This window comes from Dicentrarchus labrax, unplaced genomic scaffold (genome assembly GCF_905237075.1).
Source record: "Dicentrarchus labrax unplaced genomic scaffold, dlabrax2021, whole genome shotgun sequence".
NCBI lineage: Eukaryota > Metazoa > Chordata > Actinopteri > Moronidae > Dicentrarchus > Dicentrarchus labrax.
In genome coordinates, this window is record NW_026136703.1 from 20,298,247 (window position 1) to 20,322,048 (window position 23,802).

Genomic DNA, 23,802 nt, shown 5'->3' on the forward strand with positions numbered 1-23,802 from the left:
TGCTCCTGGGAGCTCGGGAACCTGCCATTGGCTCCTGTTGCGCTCCACCTCTGTCAGATAACACGTGTGTGAGCAGGTGGCAAGATTCACTTTAACACTAGTTAAACTTAAAGTCCCTGAGGTGGAGTCGTCTGAGAATATGGAGGTAACGGATTCAGAGAAACAACATCTGATTGAGACTCATTTGGAGCCTGTTAGATGGTATGTTTTTATTCTTCTTATCCTCTCATATTTACTCACATTTAATAAAAGAGTTTGTTAGTAAACCAGTCACTTCTGTCTTCTCTCAGGACGAGTTCTCCAGAGGAAACATGTTCAGACTCTGCGTCAGAGTGGAGCGACGGCGGCTCCAGTGTGGACGGCCTGCGGCAGCCCGAGCAGCTCTGCCAGGAGACGGACACGATGTCGGAAGCTGAGAGCGTCGCGAGACGTTCGGCCAGAAGGAAGCTTTTTGTCGCCTGCGCTGTGAGCCTCGTCTTCATGACCGGAGAAGTGATTGGTGAGATGAAAACGCGTCATCATAACATGGTTTCACCACAAATCATATCAGATACTCAAACTGTTTTATCTTTATTTTGTTTATTTTTATTTTGTCTGCATTACTTTTGCAGGTAGGCTCTAATGATTGTACAGTAATGTGCAATTTTGAGATACTTTTACTTTAATTAATTATGATCAGTTTCTACACTACTGCATTTTCTATTGAACTTTTTACTCCAACCAGAGGATCAACTTCCCCTCCTCCTGTTGACAGTCCGCGGGGATTATTTCTATCGTCTCTGCAGGTGGTTACGCCGCTCACAGTCTGGCCATCATGACGGATGCAGCACATCTTCTGACTGACTTTGGCAGCATCGTGATCAGCCTCTTCTCTCTGTGGATCTCATCCAGGCCTCAGACACACACCATGACCTTTGGGTGGCATCGAGCAGGTGAGAAAAATGTTGAAGTGCCCCTTTAAAACATCCAGCTTCAATCCGCTGGATCAATAACTACCGTGGATTTTAGGATCTCCTTACCACCAATTTGTTCGTGATTATTTTTGGTTTTCTTTCCAATCAATTAGACTACACAGTCTGCTTTTAGAAAGTTGTATTATGGATATAGTTTATCAGTATTTATACTATTATTACCTTTATATAAGTGACTTAATTCAGTAGTTCCCAAACATTATTCAGTAACATACCTTCTGACCAGTGCAAAACATGTTTGGTTGTAGAGAAAAAAGCCAATATGAAGAGAAACAATACAGCGCTGCACCATCAGTGTCTCATTTATTAAACAACAATCTTGTGATAAAAGTTAAGAAACTATTACTAAATCCATTACAATCCAGAGTTTTGTCATCATAAAAGCAGTAAGGTGGCATTGTAGTTGCAATGAACTGCGTCTTTTTGACAAATTGCACTTAAAATTTGGTGAGAAGCTTGTGCCTTTCTGAGGATCTTTCTCTGCAGCGGGCGGTCAGCTAGAGTTCAAACTCTCTTCCAGACTGCTGCTGACACTTACCTTCTGTCATCAGGAAGCAGTTAACTATTGCACTCAAAATATATTGAATATTAAATGTGGTTTATCAAACTTACATTTCCAGTTTTTATTGAATTTGTTGTAGTTTAAATCCCAAGTACCCCCAGCATTACTCTAAAGTACTCCGTTGTGTACAATTACCCCCTTTGAGAAACACTGACTTATTCTCTTTCATTTATAATTGTTCTGTGTCCTGTCTGACTCCCTGATGTTGTGTTAAACAGAGATTCTGGGCATGTTGCTGTCAGTTGTGTCTATCTGGGCTGTGACAGCAGTGTTGGTCATATCCGCCATACAGAGGATCACTGATGGAGACTACGACATCGACAGTCAGATAATGCTCATAACCTCCGGCTGCGCTGTGGGCGTCAACGTCCTGTGAGTATCACAAGCTCAGTGTTTAGATTATTTTTGTTCGCTGCATCAGACGCTCTTCTGAAGACTTAGTTTGGTTCTAGGATGGTCCTGATCCTCCATCAGTCTGGTGCCTCACACGGCCACAGTCACAGCTTTCCTACCAGCCGGCGGCAGAGGGACAAACAGCGGCAGGGGCACGGCCACCATCATCACGGCAACGCCAGTGTGAAGGCGGCTTTCATCCACGTGGTGGGAGATCTGGTGCAAAGTGTCGGAGTCCTGCTGGCTGCCACCATCATCCACTTCCGGGTCAGTGTCAACATCTCACCAACGGTCTGTGAGGCAGTGCTTTTAGCTTAATCTTAACATTGGCCTGCTAACGTGAGCAAAATCTGGAAATTTAGAGTCTAGTTTTCTAGATTTTATTATAACCAAACATCCTGGAAATAATCAATGTTTTGCTTCAAACCTTTAATTGTATTTTAGCCCATCACTCATATCGCCAGCGTAATCCCGGGTGCGTATTGTGTTTGAAACTCGACTCTTGGTGGGAGAAGCTGCACAGTATGACACCAGCAACTATCAGTGAATGATACAACCGTTTGTGAGCAAGAGCTGTCTTGTATTGTGAAGAAAAACTCTTAGTTTAGGGTGTTAAGTATTGGAGAAAAGGACATTTTCCCACTAGAGTCAGTGGCCACTAAAGACTTAACTCAAGTTACTAACTTATTCCAGAGCTTTTAACTGCATCTCACTGGAGGGAAATAGGCACACATTAAACCAATATTTCTAAGGTCAAGAGCTAATTAATATACTAAATGAAAAGTCTTAATTCAGAGCTGAAAAATACCTCAAACAGACATTACAACACTACAGGAAACCACTCAGGACACAGTCGTGGCTGCAAAAGGTCTTGTTACCAACAAATTCAATGAAACCCACCAGTGAATTGATCCACTAACAAGTATTATCTGTTCAGAAACTATTAAAAACACATCAGTGAGCCACATGTTCCTTCTAAAATGAACACACACTTTTGTTTATTAAGAGTCAATCCCACATCTAATATCATACTGCTGTACATATTCAGTGGTTCTGAGGTAACTGGGCCTGTTAACATGTATAAAAACAGAGAATTTAGCCTATAGTGTATCTGAGTTCTTGTCCACTGTCATTAAACCATGAAAGAGCTGCTTCCTGTCTCTAGTTGCACACCACTTACCACAATGTTGGTAATTTGGCACCTGCGGAAAGTAGATTACTAAATGTGTGTTAATCCGCAGCTGAAAATATTCCCCAACAAAGACGATATTTCCTTCTGTTTGATTAACGTTTGCTAAAATCGACAGTTCACAGCTGTTTAAGGAAATAATTCATTTCATTTTAAATATGAATCTATATATTAGTGAGCTGTTTGTACATCTATAATAAGAAATTAGTCAGAAAGCGCATTAGTTGGTGTTTGTTGACTAGAAGGCAAATATAGAATAACAATAACCTTTTAAACAAAAGTAGTGTGAGTCGATGACTATACATTTAGTAAGAAAGAGTGCAGTTGTTGCAGACTCCATATTTACTATTATTAGTTTATAATAATATTTCTTTATTCCTCACAGCCTGAATATAAAGTAGCAGATCCAATTTGCACCTTCCTGTTCTCGGTGCTCGTCCTCGGAACAACGCTCCCCGTCACAAAGGATGTTTTCAGAATACTGATGGAGGGTAAACAATGCTGCGGTGACTTTATTATTTTCTTGTGTGCCGTTTTTGTTCCCGACACTGACTGCGTGGTTTTGTTTTCTGCAGGCACTCCTCAGGGCTTTGACTTCGGCGCTGTGAGAGAGCTGCTGCTGTCTGTGAGAGGAGTCGTGGCCGTTCACAGTTTGCACATGTGGAGCCTCAACATGAGTCACTCTTTACTTTCTGTCCACGTGGCCGCAGGTAGGAGCAAAATCAACACCGCTAATCTCTACCAGAGGATGTGGTGCTCGGCAGGAAATAAATGAGTCAAGTAGAAGAATATGTTTGTAGACTATTATCACAATATTGCTGATATACAGACAGACTGGGGATAAAACTGATATCTCTGGCAGAATTCAGTCTTTATTTTAAAGATCTATGGGCAGGGTGTGGAGTTGAGTGGATGATTCAAAATAAAAAGTAAATAATAAAAGTAAACCAACATGTATCGGCACACACAAGCACCAGTAGTTGTCGCACCTGTTTGTATTTTTTCTACTTACTTTAGTCTTATTCCTGTATTGTTTTTAGTTTTATTAAGTTTTATTAAAGCTTCCTTATTTTTAATTTAATCTGAAAACTTGCCTGGTTAAAAATAAATGAATAAAATGTACTTATTTCATCTAGGTTATATTGAACAGTATTATCTTAATCGAAATTAGAGCCCAATATATCAGATAATATTATAATAATAACTTGTTTTACATTATAATCAAATTCAGAATTATTTTTACAAAAACAGTAGAGTGTAAGAGAGAAGAAGCAGTGTCATTAAAATTAAAATCCCATGTCGGTCGGCTTCTAATTGAAATCAGGTCCAGTTAAGCACAAATGAGGATAAAATAAAAGTAAGAAGCGAGAGCAGAGTCATAATTAAGGTTTAGTTTCTTTACTTTCACAGACTTCTGCAAGTAAAATCATATAAACGGTTGTTTGTGCTATAAAACGAGGATAAAACAAAGCCAAAATAAATTCACCCTTTTTTAAAAAATATATATAAAGGGAATTCGAGTCTGTTGAGTAAATACAGCACCATCTTTAAGATTATTGTGAAGCACAACCTTGAGAAAGTGTCCTTTTGTATATTTGTGTCCTCAGAAGAAGAAGCTGATGCACAGATCGTCCTCATGAAGGCAACAAAGCTTGTGCGCTCCGAGTTCGGTTTCTCCAGCATCACGATCCAAGTGGAACGTTAAAGGGGGGCGACAGCAGCTGGACTGTAAGACGACGAGGGGGGGACAGGTTCCTCAAACACTGGCTGACTACTACATTTTTAGATTTAGAGAGTTTGTGGCATTGTTTACATCTCAAGTGTTGTTTAAGCTTCCAACCGCTCCATGTTTTATTCCTGTAAAGAGTACAGCTACTCTTCTGTATATATTCAAACTCTCAGAGCTGAAAAATATTTATTCATGCTGTTTTATGAATTTGGTAAAAAAACAAAAAACAAAACAGACCAGAACTCCCAAAGTTGGCTACTCAGAAATCTGGAGTTCATTTTTATTTATGAAGCTTTATGACTTTTTTTATCCGTCATAGCCCAGATCCATATTTTACTGCTATTTAATTGACTATCAGAAGGATCTTTACACAGATCTAACTGTGTAATAATCCGTTATAAATGCCACATTCAGTATTTGTGAAACAGTAAAACTCTTGTATTATATCATCGCTTATTTCTCAAGTTTTTTGATTATTACTGACATATTTTAAGGTTTCACATGAGGATTATTCCTCCCATATAAATACATTTTCACCTTCAGTCGAGGTCAATAATAATCTGCATTCTCAGAAACGTACAAATGATTTCTTTTTGCAACATCGGTGTCAATTTATTTTGACAAATCCTGGTCAGAGTACAGTTCCTCGAACCATACAGACACATAAGTAACAACAAATTCATTCAAACACGTTAATGCAGTTCACACATGAACCTGATGGCAGTCCTGGTCGAACTGGAATATGAAGCACACAGATATGAAATTGTTCTTTAAAGGCATCATTGTGATGTTTTTATGCACTCATCAGTTTACTTGATGAGCGAGCCACAAAAACGACCAAACATCTGGACAGACGTGTTCAGTTCAGTCGTTCAACAAACCCAACAAAACCAGTCGTCAGCCTCAGTTTGTCGACCCGGGGCGTCCACCTTTCCAGTAGTTACTGTAGGCCTCCTGGAACATGTTCTTGCACGCTATCTTAGCTTTGAGTTTGGAGCAGATGAGGAAGGAGCCGCCCATCTTGCGGTGGAGGGAGTACGTCTCCTCAGGAGGCGGCGTGAGTCGCTCCCTCAGCATCACGGGGATGAGGCTGTGGATGCGCTCGGTGGTGCTCTGAGCTCCAAAGTCGAAGGGCTCCTCGGAGGAAAAGGCCTCCCCGAGGATCATCACTGCGTCCACGTGGGCGTTCTCCATCGCCTTGTTACGGGGACACAGCAGTTAGTCAACACGCTTTGGGAAATTTACTTTTTTAGCTTTCTGGCGGAGAGATAGATGAAGACTGACATCACTCTTATCTCTCAAATGAACAGACTGAAAACAGAGGGGAACTGCTAGCTAGCTTTGTCCAAAGGTAAGAGCACAATTAAAGCTCACTAATTAAATTGTTATATCTCAATTTCATATGTAAAAGCTCAATTTAAAGTAAATATTAATGCATTATCAATGTATTACTGGAAACTTTATTCTCCGCAGATGTTAAATTGTTTGCTTCCCTGTTGGTAGATTTGATATTATTGCATGTTCAGCTGTTGGACTGTGGACAGACTGAAAGACAGAATTACTAATAATTCATAAGTCAGCTGTTGAGGATTTGCAGACCTGAAACTGTAGTATTAAGCTCTTCCTTCTCAATCTAAACTACAACTGAGAAAGCAGCATTATATCCTCAGTACTGAGTGTGATGGCTGATAAATCTCCACTAAACACTTCTGTGATGTTTCTTTACAGACATTATGATTGAAAATAAGAGTTCTGTCACTGTTGTTGCAGTTCCTCCTGTTTACCAGCAGAGGCCGATAAAGCTCACAGAAGACTTAGTGCCAATTGAATACATTTGACTAAACACTGATTAATGTTTCTAAGTGATTACACACTTGGTAGGTTATTTTTTAGTTCAGAAGTCTGTAAAAAAAAAAAAAAAAAAAAATCACACAGACTACATTGTGTAATTAAATGTTATTTCACTGTGTGTTAGCCACCTGTGTACCATACAGAGTCACACAGATTACAGCAGCTCATTACTCTGATTAATTCCTCCTCTCTGTCTGAACGTGTGTTCATTACGAAAATCAACTGCTGCTCCTCTGAAAGTAAAACCTCGAAAGCACACGGGTGCCGCTCCCTGATTTCAAGTTTCTGCTGAAGGTCTTGGTGTTTTTAACATTAACAACTAAGTTGTTTTTCTTCCTGAAACACCGATTTATACCTATACAGATAAATTGGTCAATAAACTAACTCGTAGGACAGAAAACGAGCAGAGCAGAGAAGCATCAGTCAGTACACAGCTGCCTCTTGACGGTAATTCTTCAACTAAATGTCACTGTTTTTACTCTTGTGGTTTACAGAGATATTATTACCTTTGACTCATATCCTGTCAGGAACTTCATGTCTCTGGACCGCTGCAGGACTCCTTCTCTGTCCTGATTTGCAGCTGCATTAATAATCTGAAGAGAGAAATCAAAATAAAAAACAATCAGTTCTAATCTGATAAAATGCTTGACTGTGACCAGGACAGAAACATGTTCAGTTTCTTGTCAAAGTTTCTCATTTTAGCTCCCTTTCATGTTATAACAAGATATTTTTCATGTTATTTTGACACATTTTCTCATTATTACCACCTACCAAATGATCCTGTTTTTATATTATATATATTTCCTTATATAAAAAAACATTATACTTTGATTCTTTTACTGTTTCTCATCCCAAACATGAAATAAAACTTCATCAAACCACATTAATCTGTCATTCTCCTTTTTTCTAACCAATACAGGCTACAATGCTCTTTAGGTATTGACTGGATTTTGTATCATAAACATTTCTAAGTCTTTATGTCATTATAACAAGAATATATGTTAATAAGATTGTATTTTTTTGTGATAACTGGAAGGTTTTGTGATCAGATAAAATTACTTCTTATTTATTATAGTTTTTCTTGTAAAACTGGAATAAATTGGTTCGTAGTAACAACAAGAAAATGTGCCATAACAACTGTAGAAATAATCTAACTGACAGTGTTTGAGTTGACATTTCCACAGCTTCCCACCTCAATGTAGGTGTCAGTGAAACTCTTATCGAATCCCCGAGTAGCTCCGAAATCCAACAGTGCAACCTGAAAGACGCGAGACAGAAAATCAGACCTTGGTGAAGTTTACATAACGACGTACCGACGGTGTGTTTGTGAAGTGACAAAGAAAAACCGACCTTGTGAGCTTGTGGATCAAAGAAGAAGTTGGACCAGTTTGGATCCGTCTGCATGTACCTGAATTCGAAAACCTCCCTCATGCATAGCATCAAGATTTGCTCACAAATCTAGCAGGAGAAAGAACCAACAATAACATTGGTGTATTATTATTTATTTATGTACTGATGGAGAAACACGATGAGCAGAAGTAATCTCAGTGATGTGCTGACACGACTCCAGGGTTTTAAAAGGCGACATAAATCAGACTCGGAAGCAGGCGACATAGGTGTAAATCGTACTGTTGAGCGGTGCACAGATCAAACCTCATTCCTGAGCTCCTGAGAGAGGTCAGTGGCCTGGTCCAGAGGGAAACCGGGCACCAGAGTTGTGGTGAGGACATGCTGGCTGCTCAGCTCGTCGATCACATCAGGCACATAGAAGTACGGGTGATCCTTCAGCAGCTCTCTGCCACACAAAACGGTAAAGTTAACAGACACCTGAACCTCCGGTGAGCCTGGTGCACCGGAGAAACATAGCTGTCATTGACTTCACAGCTCACATATAAACTTTGTTCTCAAAGGAACGTACTTACAACTCATTCAGAAAGTAAGGATGTGGAAATATGTTATATTAAAATGACCCCAGAAATAATAGACAAACACATTCTACATCCTCAACTGTGGTTTTACTTCCATCTGGAACAAATTACATATTACATTTTTACACATTTCCAACCATTGTCTAAAAATATTCTTAAGATTTGGTTGTTTAATTGTGAATGCAAAGAACTAAAGAGGATTTTTTTTATTTTAAAAGGAAGGGGACATTTTGAGATGTTTTTGAGTACTACAGTTTCTTTTTATTCCCCTCATATTAAAAAGGTAAATACATAACAATTGCACCGTGCCTGTATTTTCATCAATAAACAGTAGGGATGTCCGGATCGAATGTTTTTAACCCCCAATTATATAATATTTAGTATCCAAGTCCTGATCTGATTCTTTTTGTTTTTAGATAATACTTTGCACACTAAATACGTAATAAGTACTTCAAATGTATTAAAATCAATCCAGTGAACATGTTTGACAGTTTGCATTAAGAAATAAAAAAAGGCCTACATTGAAGTTGTTCCTTGATGTTTTTTTGACACAATAAAGTATAAAATAACAAATTCTCTTTAATCTTTTTGTTGCTGTCTGGAGGCATTTTCTCTCTCTGCAGTGTTTGTTGCTTCAGTGCAGCCTTTAACCAGAGTTACCTAAATGAATTGTCTGTATTCTGCTCGTATATTAATTATTTACTCTTATTGGCTTTTTGTTCGTGGGGCTTTTGTTGCTCTTGCAGTGGCTTGTTGAGTGTGGCTGTGTCGGCTCCCTGCTCTCACACTGACGATGGCTGCACAGCGCATGAAAGCTTTGTGAGTAAAAACAGCTGTGTGGCAGCTGGCAAAAGTGTTGTGTTTGTATTCCAATACCTCTTACCTCTCTACCTCTCTTCCAATACTTCTTTAATCGTACCCCTGACAAATTTCATATTACAACAAAAAAAAAACTAAAACCAAACATTTTTAAACAATAAAAAGTAAACTGAAACATTGCGGAAACCAAACTGAATAGAAAAACAATTTTAAATGAAATAATAAAAACTAATTCTCAAAAAAATATAAAACTATAATAACTCAACTTGATGCCATGCATCCTATGATGAGAAGTAACAGGAAAGTATTGCTGCACATTCAGGGCTTCAAAGCAAACTGGAAGCCACTGACATACAGTAAGTAGTTACGCTGTGCAGATAATAAACTAATAAAAAAAACTAAAGTGTGAACCACTCACTGGAATTTTTTGGCACATTTCGCCTCTCTTATGTAATCACACTCCAGCGCCAGCTCACGGCTCATGACCTCAATAAGGTGCTCAGGAAACAGACCTGTAGATGGGAGGGCGAACGTTAAAGAGCTCGCTACTGTAGGTAAGTCTATTGACAGTGGCCGAGGTTACCGACATCAGACAATAGCAGCTGTTATCATAAAAATGATTAAAAATACCCTCCAACAATGTTACCTTCAGGCAGCACGTTGCTCAAACTCAGAGCAGTCATGATGTTGTTCACGTCACTGTCGATACTCTTGGCGACCCCGGGGTACTGAAAGAACACATTTCATTGTGTGATCTCTCTTTTTAATATTTGCTGTGCTTTGTCAAACTTTATCTCTCGTCTCACCTGAATCTTCATGGCGACCTCTCTGCCGTCCTTCAGTCTCGCTAAATGCACCTGACCGATGGACGCGGCCGCGAACGGCTTCTCCTCAAAGTACTCCAGCTTGTCCCTCCAGTTGGGGCCGAGGTCACTGCTGATGGCTTTCTGCGGAGAGAGAGAGAGAGAGAGAAAAGAGGGAAAACTGACTCATCTGTGAACTGAGTTTGTGTCGTTTAACTGCAGCTCCCTCCGTACTGTACCATCATCTGCTTAGTGGGCATGAAGTCCGCACTCTGCCGGACGCGCATCGACCTCAAGAGATTTTGGCCAACTGAGGGTTAATGATAGTGCGTCATCTGAACAGTTTCTGCTTTTCTATAGAGCCTAGTCAGGCATGCACGATGATAAACAGCATTAATAGCAACCATGTCACCAGCAGCTAGTTCAGCCACTAGATGCCTGTCACCCACCACCTGAGCACATTCTTTTACTTTTCTATCCAAGCCAAGGGTGGCAGCCCTCCTCAGTTCCTTTTTTTGGCCCACTTCACCACAGAAGAGACACGGTGTATCGAATGGTTCACATGATGATGTTGAGGATCTGGGTAAAGGGAGTGTGGTGGACTTGTCACTCATGCGCCGTGTTTTTACTGGGCTCACAGACTCTTCATGCTTTTTTCTTTTTCTTGCTCTCTCAACTTTTTGTTTATCAATCGCATTTCTGCAGCTTTTGTGCCACACCATAGGATTTTGAATCATCAGCTGAACTACATCCTGACTACCACCACTAATGTCCACTATAAACTCAGGCAGATCCCCTAATGCCTTCAGCTCTTGGATGTTATCTACAGCTTCTTTGTAACATGATTGCAATCTTTCAGGATTGTTTCTCAGTTTGAATGATGAAGAGGGATCTAATGTTTTTTCAATCTGTAGGGCGGACTGACATAGGAAGCATAAACTCCAGTCACGGCATTCCATTATGGCTAATCTGAAAAAAGAAATGAAGTTGCTTTAACGTCATGAGATAGATAATATGAGCATTAACAAGCATTCGCAAAAGTAAAAATCTATCAAATAATGAAGCTAACTAACTAGCTAGCAACATGTAGGCTATGTGCTTGCTACAGTAAAAATGAGGCTAACTAGGCACTAGCTAGTTATAATGAAGCTCACTAGTTACTAACTAGCTAGTTATGATTAAGCCAACTAGTTACTAGCGACCTAGTTATAATGAAGCTTACTAGTTACTAGCTAGCTAGTTATGATAAAGCTAACTAGTTACTAGCGACCTAGTTATAATGAAGCTTACTAGTTACTAGCTAGCTAGTTATGATTAAGCTAACTAGTTACTAGCGACCTAGTTATAATGAAGCTTACTAATAACTAGCTAGCTAGCTAGTTATTAGTTATCTAACATTAAAAACATTTTTCTGTTTAATGAGAAAGTCATACGAACCTCAAAGTGTTAACCTGTCACCTCTGTCCTTCAACAGCTGTCACAGCTGTCACAGCCCCTGGTGCAGATGTGATGTGTTGTTGCAGGAACTGATTTGCTATAGGCTACTCCTGACTGGTCGTAATCTCATGCTACTTCGGACAAATGTAATGTACAGAAGTAGCTGTACTGCTTAAATACAAAATTAAAGTTTTTGAAGGAATAGATAAGTAAAGTCACTCTGATGACACAATTTTTATGTGAAATGTGCATATTTACCCCCAATTGTCATGGTATGGGGAAAATTGTTGGTTTTTTAAACTTGAAACCAATTTTATTGGATTCCTTGATCCCAATAATGTACACTTTGACACCAAATTTGTCATTATAGCGATAACAGAAGCAAAGATATGGGCTCTAGAGTATTTTCGGCGCATTGGCGGCCATTTTTGAAAAAAACGTGTTTATTTCTGATACAAAGTGTGATCTCACTTGTGTCTTAGGATAAATTTATTTGTATGACCCTAAGGTACTTCCATACCAAAGGCGACCTTTGCATCATGACTTGAAGTCAAAGGCCTATTTTTTGGGCTTAACCTCCCTACTACATCTGTGAACTGAGTTTGTGTCGTTTAACTGCAGCTCCCTCCGTACTGTACCATCATCTGCTTAGTGGGCATGAAGTCCGCACTCTGCCGGACGCGCTCGAAGATTTTGGCCAACTGAGGGTTAATGAAGGCGTCATCTGAGAGGAGAGAAAGTAACAGATGAGCAGAGTGAAAATGCTCACTGATAAACTGTGCATGAGACTCTTTCATCTGTTTTCCTGTAAGATGAATGCTTTTCCCCGTTAAGTGACACATCTCCAATCGAGTTTTGATTGGGCAAACCCCTTCAAGACAGGAGTGAGTGTTGGTGAACGACCTTGTGGGGGTTTCTGGGAGACCGCCAGAGTTTTATCTTTCAGAGAAACAAATGCTTAACTCCGAGGCTCAGCTGTAATTATAATTCATGAGAGGCGCAAACTGGAGCCCCGGACATCCAAGAGAAATGCTACAGTGAGTGTGCTGTTGAAAGTCAACACGCTGCAGTGTCACTTTAACCTCTGCTGCCGACAATAGCTCGACTGGAATGGCACTTATTGTGTTCAGCTGGCCCGAGGTTTATTTTAGGTGATGACATTTTCCTGTTGGTAAAGGGATGTCGTTTGTTAGCCAGCGAGTCTGAATCAGAAGCATGATTGAGTCTCGTTGGGAAGCTGGAGCACCGGTTTACTGTCTGTGTTTGGTCTCTGATTAAAGCTGAAGCTTTATTTACACACTGATACATGTGGATTTACTGTCCATAACCAGTCTTAGCAGTGTGTGTGTGTGAGGTCCTCATGTCCTTGTGTCGTGTAATATTAGGTTGTGTGAAGATATGTTTCTTCATGTGATGATTTAGACCCAATCTGAGGACATTTGTAATGCAGGATTCCCACTCAGGTGTTTTTCTTGACAATACAGTTGCTCATATGAGCTGCGATTTCGAGCAAAGTGGTGACATTAATTTGGCCACAGCCCCTACGTAACAGTTCAAATCAAGTAGAATTTATTTCATTTTACAGAAAACTCCTCTTCTAGGAAGTTAAAGTGGTCATTGCACGTAAAATTAACATCACTGTGCATGGATTTGTGAGCAGGTCTGGAAAAAATAGACTTGAAAAGATAATCACTGCAAGTCAGTTTGCAGTCAGTAAACCTGCTTTGAAGTGTGAACAGTTGAGTCTTAAATAAGAAAACACACCCCGGTTTACACAGGTGATCTGAGTGAGGAGCTAAAATACAAAAATATTTGGTCATTTTAATCCATTTACAGGTGTTTCCATGACTGGAAAACTAGTTTCTAAATTGCCAGGTTTTCCAGGTTTTTCCAGGATGTGTGGGAACCCCCGATGATGTCGCCTCACCTTGAATACTGAGCATCTGTCCGAGTTTCAGAGCAGCACCGCGGACTTTGCAAAGCGTTCGGACGATCCTCTCAGCGTTGGCTTCAGAGAGGAAGGCGCTCGAGCCCAGAACGGCCTTCTTATCACCTGAAAGACAAACACAGCATTCAGTAGAGGCGACATTGTGCTTCAGCTGCTGATAAGGTTGTTACAGGTTATATGTTTGATATGAGTCTACTGTATTACTGTATGTTCACCATCTATAAGCACAGGTACTTTTATCAATTCAATTCTGTAACTAAATATATTGTATTTTATGGCATTGACGGGAGCGGATCTGTAATGCCTGGTCATCCCAGATTGGGGTCAAATTTACGAGACAGTTTTAGAAAGGTGGCGGGGAAAGTTTCAGCGGTGTGAACTGACCCGTCTCGAGCCGGCTGAGCACGCTGCCTGCGACTCAGCTGGTCCAGTGAGTTACAAACTGTCAGCTGGTGGAAATGGCAGAGTTTTGGACGGAGGAAAGAAAGGTCCCCTCATCAATCTGTTTGACACAAGCCTTAAAATGTTCCCATGTGCCTACGGACGGCTCCAAATTCTCCACCCTCTCAACTTTCATCAAAAAAAGCAACTGTAAGCAAGTACCTCACTGTCTCTGTCCTCATTTTATACTTTAGGATGCTACAAATGATACCCAGCCACAAAAAAAAGCCTGAAAAGCCGGCAGTTAGAAAGGATGGAGAGTCGTTGCTATGGAGATGATGCACTGTCTCGACTAGTTGTGAATCTTTGGTCTCAACTGGGCTTTAATCATAGCACCATGTTATGTATCCATTATGGACAATGTTGCAGGATAACTCTATTGTTTTTACATCAATACGAGGGGGAATCTTCACATTTAATTCACTGGATTACCCTAAAAACCGACTTTGTTTTTCAATCTGTCAGCCACATTGTGACATTTGATGGTACAGACTTTTATTGTACACCATTTGGTCTGAAACTGACTCTTTTTAAGATAAATGTTTCTACAGTTAAAAAATAACGATCATCTTAAACTGTGACATGATAAACTGATTTCCACATCTTAACCTACTGGGAACTTCACAGTTTCTTTTTACATATAATAAATTGTTCATTATCTTATAGTTAAAGCTACTTCTGCGATCTCATGGAAACGATACACGAGATAAAACGCAGACTGAGTCATGACTACGGCCTCTTGAGGTCACCAAACACACTCCGACATGGAGAGTGAACATTTATCTTTACAGTCATAGTATGAGCATTAAATTAAAAACTCTCCCAACTCCCAAAGCTGTCAATTAAACAAAAATCTTCCTCTCATCACCTTGTTGCTGTCGTGGTTTAAAACTCTTCTTGGCCACTTCAGCGATCGCCCCGATGCCGAGTCCGACCGCCAGACCTGCAAAAACAAATCAATGTAAACAAGATTCATAAAGTTTCTTTGAGGCTGTTTTCTTATGAACTGACAGTGTTTATGCTACCAAAGCCCGACTCCGCATTGGAGAACACCAGCAAAAAAAAAAGGACCTGATAACGGCAACCTGTAACCAAACTGGCTCTAATATCTCAGAGCCCTTCAGAGTTTTGGGGGTAAAATGAGGACAGACGGGAAAGAAACAGCTGATACTACTGTAAGTGCGATGCCCTTTGAGGAGAAGAAGGCTGATAGTTGACAACATATTTTATATTAACTGGATCTACTCGGGCAGGACTCCGGCACGTCCCTGAAACATTCTCTCAGCTACTGATACTCTCCAGTATCCAGTCCCGTGAGAGAGAAGAGTCAGCACTTCCCACAGTCTGACCCCAGGTCTGCAAAACCGGGTGACCGAGGTCATCGATGCAAAACCTCCTTCACTGGATCCAAAATTAAACTTTGATGTTCAAACACTTACAGAAGAAATACAAATAAACAACAACTCTACTCAAACTAGCTGAAAGAGGATAAAAATATGTAGGAAACTCTGCTGTGTTGACATCCTGTAGTGCAACTTGTTAATCTCCCATGAGCCTTTGCTGCTCTGGAGGAAGTGCCAGTGCTGCCAAAGTCCAAAAAAAAAAGTTGGAAGTTAGCAAAGAGTTCATTTAAGATTATCCAAATTATATTGAGTTTATAAACGCTCCAAAATCAGATTTCTGGGTCATTTTATTGTGAAAAACTGAGTCAGAAACATAAAGGCTCAAACTAATGATTGTTTTTATTTTTTAATCTCCTTCCTGTTTTCTCAAATAATCGTTTAGCCTTTAACAAAAAATAAAAAAATAAATTATTTTTTTGTTGTTGCTTTTTTACTTTATGACTTTAATTGTTGCAGCTTAATTTTTAATTAATCAACTAATAAACACAGAATATCTTTTCTGAATATTTAAAACTAAACTGTTACTTTAATGGACCAGTGTGTAGGATTTAGCGGTGAATTTGCATATTATAACTCCCTCGCCTCACCCTCCAGTTCCAAGCGTAAAGGAGAAACTACGGCGGCAGCAAAACTTGCTAAAAAAAACGCAAAACGCCCCTTTCTACAGCCAGTGTTTGGTTTGTCCGTTCTGGGCTACTGTAGAAACATGGTGGTTAAACATGGCGGTTGGAAGTCGACCTGCGGCGTCTGTAGATAAAAAAGTCTCATTCTAAGGGAACGAAAACACAACAGTTCTTATATTCAGATGATTATACACAAATGGAAACATACCTCTTGATATTATATTCAATTTCTGCCATAATAATAATAATAATAATAATAATAATAATAAATAATAAATATTACACACTGGACCTTTAAGAAATAATAACTCAAACTTAAAAGGTACCTTGAGGACTTTGACCATTAGGAGCTTTATGTTTTATGTGTTTGCAGCGAAGCAGCAGCAAGGACAGGGAAAGGAGGAAGAGGAAGTAAACATGTTGGTTTGAAAGTGTTCCTCAACCTCAGATTTACAAATGTTTTATGAGGAAGGAAATCATTTCGACACATTTGTCAGAATGCACACGCTGCGTTTTGGTGAGTATCACTGAATATAAACATACAGTAACTTTTAAAAAGAGGATTACACAGGGCACCTTTACAATTTAAGAGCAACTAAAAAACTAAAAAGCTCTGAACGCAAGGTCACTGAAGCTGAAAAATGATATAAAAATGTGATCAATTAAAAATCATACACTGTGATAACCCTGCCAGTGATTCATGTAAAGCAGGAGCTTCAAACTGCCGACCCAGGGGACATTTACAGCCCTCCATCCCTCTTCATCCCTCTCCATCCCTCTTCATCCCGGCATGACATCAAAAATATCACTGAATCTGGCCCACAAGATTATTTCATTATAACATTTTCTAGTTGTTTCACATCAATTTAAACTCCCCCTTCATAAACACTTAAAATAAAAACACAATTCTATTTCTAAAAATGTATTTAGCTTGGTGAAGTTCAAAGGTTGGTAAGAAGACAGTAAGAGGACATACAAATTTATAAAACTGCTGCATTTATTTATTTATTATTATTAATATTATTATTATTATTAAGTATGATGTTAGTGATAGAAATACTTTCAGAATATTGTGCTGTCTTGTAGTAATTGAACTTTGACCTCCTGTGAGATGACAATACCAGCAGTGGCCCTAAGCCAGTTTGATGTAAAGCGATATGTTGGGTGTTGGCACTTGGCAGATGCCCAGTAATATAACAGGCTACAGAGCCCTGCCGCTGAGCATCTAATGCCTTGCTGATCGGCACACTGGCAGCACATTCCCCACAGTTTATAGTCTGAGGATTCGACCTGAAACCTTTATTTTAACGTGTATTATATTAATATATTAATATTTTAATATTTAAAAACACACACACCTCCAAAGTTCACCAGCCTTCCTATCCGTGTGACGGGCACCTTCCTCTCTCTGGACCTTTCACTGAGCTGGAATACAAGAACACATCTAAACTTAAAGGACAATATTGAAGCAATAACAACAACATAGATTATAGATTATATATAATCTGATTCAAACTGATACAAATAAAAGGTGTTACAGTGGATACCACTTGCTTATGTTGCTTGATGTCTGTTTTCTTGCTGTTTCGTGCTTTATCAACGTCCTCCGTCGTCAGCCGCCCCACTGTGGAGTTGTCCTGGTTAAATAACCTCGTATGTCCAGAGAACAGTTGGCGAGACCAGTCCCTGTGGTACTTCTTAGCGCTGGGTGCCCCGCCGCAGGTCCCCTGTCCGCCATTTACACCTCCAACGAAACAGGTACTGAAACCAGCTCCCATAGTCGAGTATCTGCGGAACTGCGCTGCTGTGACTCTGTGGACTTCTTGCAGTTTGTTGAACGTCTCCTGGATGAAAGAACAAGATTCATACGAGCAGAATATAAGTTACTTATTTACTTTCTTGCTTGATTAGAAGCATTCGGACGGTTTGATACCAGGAACAGACACAAACTAATGTCAGAGACTGTCTGTATGGTCAAACTCTGATAAAACATACGACGAAGGTGAGGAAGCAGCAGAAAAATATGGAAATAAAAACTAAGAATTTGTGGTTTTAGTTGCATTTAAGAACCCTGTGGTCGTTTAAACCATCAGTCACGAGATGATTAATGAGGACCAGTGTATATTTTATTATTTCCTTCACTCTTTGCACTTCATTCCTCTGTGCTCCAATCTGAATTTCCCTTACAGGGGGAACAATAAAGGAACATCTTATCTTCTCCTACTTGAACCCATTGTTTGATTTAACTCAAGGCTTTGCCTCTTACATGAGGTATGGGAGAGTTTTACCTCTTAAAATGAACCGACTGAGAAACCTTTCACCATTTGCACGCTGTGACGAGGGCTCACAAGTGGCACCGCTTCCTTTTAAGGGCTCACAAGCCCAAAAAAAGGTTCAGAATCACTGATCCAAACGTTGTTTTGGAGGCTTCACTTCGCTGCAAAGTACAATATTGTGCTGCGAACACTCCACACTCCACCATCAGACATTAAACATCCCTAATTAGTGAAATCCTCTTCCTCCTGTGGCTCCTATTCCAGCACCGTCTGCCTCACAACCCAGAGCCACTATTGTTGATGAGGAGACGCTGGCAGAAACAGACAGAGGAGGTATCTGGGTTGCGTTGTTTGTGAAACTCTATCCCGCCCTGCAGCTGCACGAAGGCCAAAATCACAGGCTGACATGCTCACCCTTGCTGATCCGGCGGCGTGATGGAAGTTTACCAGCCTCTGGTTCCCGGTGCCCTGCAGGACGCCCGGCGGGGCTCTGCTGCTGCCCGCCCGCTTCATCCAAGTCAGACCCCTCCAGACCACAATGTCACCTGTCATGGTTGTTGATGTTCAGAGCTGCAAGAGCCGGGAACAACAGGGTTTGCTTTAGATGGAAGCTGAGGAGGTCATCTGTGTCTGACCATGCTTGTGGGATAAGGCAGGGACTCCATATCCACAGCATGCATGGCAAATACAACCTTAATCAAATGCTGATATAAGGGCAATATTAACCATATCTGACTGTGATAAGAGAAAGAAACACCTGATACATTAAAAAAGTAAGTTAGATGGTTTTTATGTCTGATCTGACTCACAATGAAAAATGAATTAAAAAAAAGGATTTAAGAAGATTTTAAACTTCTTACTCACCAACTTTCCAGCAGACTGTCCTCTCAGCTCCGTGAGCATGCAGCGAGCATCGCGCGACTGCAGCACCAGCAGCCGTTCACCTTGATTTGACTTGACACAATTTCCTTGTAAACACCTCAACTCCAGCAGGGCGACACGCTGAAGGACATGCACACACTCTCCCGAGGCGACCCCGGTGGGGAGGTGAGGGGAGGGAGGGATGGAGAGGAGGGAAGAAGTTCAACTAACACGGGCCAATGAGGCAGAGTTGAGCCGACAGCTCCGGGTGTCAACAAACCTCCGCACTGGTTGCACTGACTGTCAGTCGTCCGTCGTTCCGTCCGCACTCTGGCGGGCTGACGTGGCCACGCGAAAAAGGGCGGGTCCGTGAACTGCACACATGCTGCGTTCACGAGATACCAGAAAAGTATGATGTGTTTTTTTTAATTTTTTATTTCACTTAAGTTTGAATCATAATTCGCACTTCCTGTTTCTCAACATGTTTCGAGGGCAATAACAGTAAAAGTTAAAGTCTGACTAAAGTATCAGGTAAAGTTTTATTAAATAAAAAAAGTAAAAAAAAAAGATTTATGTTTAGTTCAGAAATGTATCTTTCAGATTTAATTAAATTAAATTAACAAAAAAATTGTTAAAAAACAGTAAAAAAAGGTACAAAATAAAGATCCATTTATAAAAAGGTACAGATAATATTCATTAGAAGCTACTTAATTACTTAATTGTATAGCTGTTAATGTTTATTCTTCTGTTACTTGTATTTTATATTTATGTCAGTTAATTGTATAAACATGTTCAGTCCTTTGATAATGAAATTAAATGAAATGAAGTTTAATTTTAGTGTTAGGATTTATTATAATTACGTTAAACTGTTTTTTATGTGGAAATGTAGTAGCATTAAAGTATTGAGACAGATAAACACTTGGATAAAGTAGTATAAAGTTTTTGAAAACTAATTAACACCATTATGTTAAGCACATGACTTACTGCTACTTTTTCTTCTCACAGCACTTTCTGAGAGCTGATAGATGTGTTTAAGGACTTGTCAGTAGTTCATACATGGGGCTGTGTCATTGTCTTTAAATGGCAGATACTGACAAGAAATCTGCATTTCCACATAGTATTTAACTACGGTCAGGTTGGAAAATCCCTTAAATCAGCATTTACATCATTAAACTTTCCCATCAAAACAAATGAAAGTGTTTACAGTGTGTTAGCAGCTGTGAAACACATCTAAAGTACTCAACAGTAGCATGAAACGAATTCAAAAGCAGGATCTTATGAGGAGCACTTGAAGGCAACAAAACCCCATACAGCTGTGAACTGTGAACTGATTCACAGCCGTTAGAGTTTGGCTACAGCAGATGATGTTCAGGAAATGATGAATCACCTTTTAATTATAGAGAAAGAGCAGCAACGTTGGAATAAATAGTACAAGTGACCGGGAAAATGAATGACATCACTACTCTGCTTAAATCTGTTGAAGAGAAACTTGAAAATGAAAACAGTGGCATGGTATGATTACTGACTTTACAGTGACATAAATGTTTAAATGAGTGACCATGACTGATGTCAGCTGTTATTTTTGTTACATGACAAGGTGTTTATGAAATGTTGGATGTTTCAGATGTATCACGCACATGAAAAATATACAACTCGTGTGTGAAATTGTTATCTCATCTGCCTTTATTTAAGAATACATGGAGATAAATAAACGTCTTTCAAGCACAGTTAAATAGTCCACATGCAGATGTTTTAGCTCTGATGTTACACTTCAGGGAATCTTGGTTCAGTCAGACTTCCCAATAAAGTTACTCAGACACATAATTCAGGATATTCCAGACTGATGAAATAAAACTTTCAAGGGTTTCGTCATGGTCTTAGGGCAGACTTCAGCTTTGGAAAAAGTCGCAGGGCGTTCTGTGTCGTCACCTCCATCACCGTCTGCAGAGACACTCCTTTGATCTTACTGATGTACTCCGCAGAGATACAGATGTTTTTGGGCTCATTTCTCACCTGCATTCAGGACACACAACAACACGGATGCGACATGAGAGGGTGAATACAACTTAAGGTATTTGAATGATATAAGAAATATAACAAATTTTAGTTGCATGTGTCACAAATGTAAAAGAAAAAGCCAATGAGATATTGCAAATATCTCTTAAAAATCAAATAACAAACAGGTCACAACTTAAAAACTATAACAGCCATAAATGGACTGCTGACAAATATCCTCAGTTTTTGGCATTTCAGCAATTTATTTAGTTTCAATCGGAGGGAATAAAAATACTTTACCTGCTTTTCTGGACCGAGAGCAGGTGAATCAGTTTCGAGACAGATGTTCTCTAATGGCAGCTGTTTCACAAGTTTCTGCTTCTTGGTGGAAAATACACAAAGACACAATCATTAACATTCAACATGATAAAGTCAACCAATATAAACCATGTTAACGTATGTCAGTAGTGTAGTTGTGTAAATTATAGATGCTCGCACACAAACAGACAAAGATATTCAAACAATTTGTCTATGTCTATAAAATTCAGCTTTTTGTTTATTTACAAACATAAAAGATAAATAGGAATATGTAAGTGTATACGTGTTAGTGAGAGGAAATTTAAACCAGGCTGTGTTATGATACGGTGTAAATGTAACATGATCAGGTGTCCTGCTGTACCTGTTCACTCCGTATGATGGACGGTGGGATGGAGAAGAAATATCCAGCCTTCACTCCCTCCATGGCAACAGACGGTTTCCCATCAAAAGCATGAAGCAGGGCTTTTTCGACACCTAGTGGCATTTCAGAGGAATTGCGATTTACTTCTCAAAGCAGTTTATCTACAGGTTAAGTGAGGATCTCAGCCCAGCTGTTTACCTTGCTCCTTCAGGAGGTGGATGGTGGGTCTTCCTGCAGAGCGCGAATGAACATTTCTAGAAAGAAAACACACACGCTAAAATATTATGGAAGTCACATGAAGTGTTTCATGTTACTGCGCTGACTGAGACTCTTTTACAAACACATTAATCCAATTATGATACCAGCCTAGAACATGTATTAATTATTCTATTGAAGTATTGAAGATTTTCAGTCAAATATTATGTGAGAGTGGAGTTCTTAAATTACAATATTATCAGGAAAAAGACACCCGGACATTGATTAGAGGCTCCTGAAAAGGAGGTATTGAGTACAATTACAAGATTTTGTCTTCATCAGGTAATGATGAAAGACGTAATGTTGTAATTATGTGTGTAAATATCTTTTTCTTTATATTGTTTTTGCCTTAACACGTACAGAAGGCACAGGGAATGGACCTCACATTTCGAGATGTGTATACACTATCTTGTGAAGCTTAGATTCAGATTTTACCAGCAGAGTTAATGTCATGTACAGAGCTACAGACTCACAGGGGAAGATCCAGTTCTTTGGCTATCTGTGCCTGACGAATGAGGACCTGCCTTTGGCTCTCCTTGTCAGTGTCACAGCTGACATATCTGGGTGTAAAATCCAAACCGACCTAAAATAACAGACACGAAAAAGAGTTATCTGAACGCCAAAGAAAGCCAGGAGAGCAAACCGCCTTTCAATTGAGTCACACCAGAAATGCTGAATTATTACCTCACCAATGGCCACAAGCTGGTCTTTGTATTTCTCTATTATGGGCAGAGCAGCATCTAAATCCTGCATAATAGACAGAAATGTACCCACATTATAAAAAAAAAAAAACATCACTTACCCTTTGTTTTGAGATATCTGTCTCTGAGATTGATGCCACCATCACAGCACTGTGGGTGTGACTGGCTTTATGTTTGCAGTAAAGTGCACACACACACACACACACACACACACACACACACACACACACACACACACACACACACACACACACACATACATATATGTGTATCTGGGTTCTCAAACCTTGTTAAACTCAAACACCAGTACTGTACATGAGTCATGTCAGTGCACTCAACCCTAACCTGGAGAGAAGCCCCTCTCTGTTGCTCTGGGGACACTTCTTGAACAGGATGGACTCCGAGGCAGGGAAAGAGAAAACCTGGAAACCTGAGGAGAAATGACAACGTCAGTACAATGAGAGAACTCAACTTATGTCACTTTAATCGTTTTAGTTACCTCTGTGACAACTCGATAACCTTTTCAAATTCCCCGGCATGCTCTGCCACAGCTAACAGCGCCAACAGCCCAGCCTGGGAAACAATAAAGCCAATCAATCAGTGAAAACACACATAACAATAAGGACTCCAGGCAGAGCTTGTTAGCTGACAGGACTCACCTTTTTTGAGCTCTCAATCACCTCCTCTATGTCCTGACAACAACAACAACAACAACAACAAAAACAACAGGAAAAGTTCACGTGTTATACGATGTTTCAGAGGTAAAACGTTCCACTTTTATCCTTTTAAAGGGCGGACACACCTTGTCAAAATCCCCCGCAGAGATATGACAGTGGCAGTCGACGTAGCCGTGCATGTGGGCCGCGTTCAAACCCCAAAACATTAGCTACTTCCGCTAAGAGAAAGTGGACCGCGCATGCGTTCTAGAACGCAGCGTT

The 23,802-nt window shown here is 39.9% G+C and overlaps 3 protein-coding genes across 5 annotated transcripts; 1 reads left to right on the plus strand and 2 right to left on the minus strand.

Moving 5' to 3' along the window:
* The first annotated feature begins 61 nt into the window (after positions 1 to 61).
* Positions 62 to 7,578, plus strand: LOC127353430 (zinc transporter 2-like). Of its 2 annotated transcripts, XM_051382676.1 has the most exons (8): positions 64 to 201; positions 291 to 499; positions 786 to 932; positions 1,752 to 1,905; positions 1,986 to 2,193; positions 3,501 to 3,606; positions 3,691 to 3,825; positions 4,723 to 7,578. In XM_051382676.1, exons 1-8 carry the CDS (start codon positions 140 to 142, stop codon positions 4,818 to 4,820), a joined length of 1,119 nt encoding a protein of 372 aa, XP_051238636.1. In that variant the 5' UTR covers positions 64 to 139; the 3' UTR covers positions 4,821 to 7,578. The 2 variants fall into 2 exon arrangements, with proteins under 2 accessions (XP_051238630.1, XP_051238636.1); XM_051382670.1 differs by having other exon boundaries at positions 62 to 201; positions 3,501 to 3,825.
* coq8ab (coenzyme Q8A, genome duplicate b) lies at positions 5,431 to 19,540 on the minus strand. Its single transcript, XM_051382655.1, has 15 exons — positions 19,238 to 19,540; positions 18,788 to 18,943; positions 17,645 to 17,941; positions 17,456 to 17,522; positions 14,940 to 15,014; positions 13,610 to 13,735; positions 12,321 to 12,406; positions 10,249 to 10,389; positions 10,089 to 10,170; positions 9,861 to 9,954; positions 8,349 to 8,490; positions 8,046 to 8,153; positions 7,888 to 7,953; positions 7,202 to 7,288; positions 5,431 to 6,041 (listed from the first exon to the last, which is right to left on the minus strand). The coding sequence occupies exons 2-15, from the start codon at positions 18,923 to 18,925 to the stop codon at positions 5,748 to 5,750; spliced, it is 1,803 nt and encodes a 600-aa protein (XP_051238615.1). The 5' UTR covers positions 18,926 to 18,943; positions 19,238 to 19,540; the 3' UTR covers positions 5,431 to 5,747.
* Positions 19,541 to 20,894: 1,354 nt separating this feature from the next.
* On the minus strand, positions 20,895 to 23,801 carry LOC127360078 (putative deoxyribonuclease TATDN3). Of its 2 annotated transcripts, none has more exons than XM_051394357.1 (10): positions 23,667 to 23,801; positions 23,524 to 23,556; positions 23,364 to 23,437; positions 23,210 to 23,294; positions 22,848 to 22,910; positions 22,637 to 22,746; positions 22,107 to 22,162; positions 21,909 to 22,021; positions 21,530 to 21,607; positions 20,895 to 21,247 (listed from the first exon to the last, which is right to left on the minus strand). In XM_051394357.1, exons 1-10 carry the CDS (start codon positions 23,745 to 23,747, stop codon positions 21,104 to 21,106), a joined length of 837 nt encoding a protein of 278 aa, XP_051250317.1. In that variant the 5' UTR covers positions 23,748 to 23,801; the 3' UTR covers positions 20,895 to 21,103. The 2 variants fall into 2 exon arrangements, with proteins under 2 accessions (XP_051250317.1, XP_051250312.1); XM_051394352.1 differs by having other exon boundaries at positions 21,530 to 21,610.
* Position 23,802: the final 1 nt, after the last annotated feature.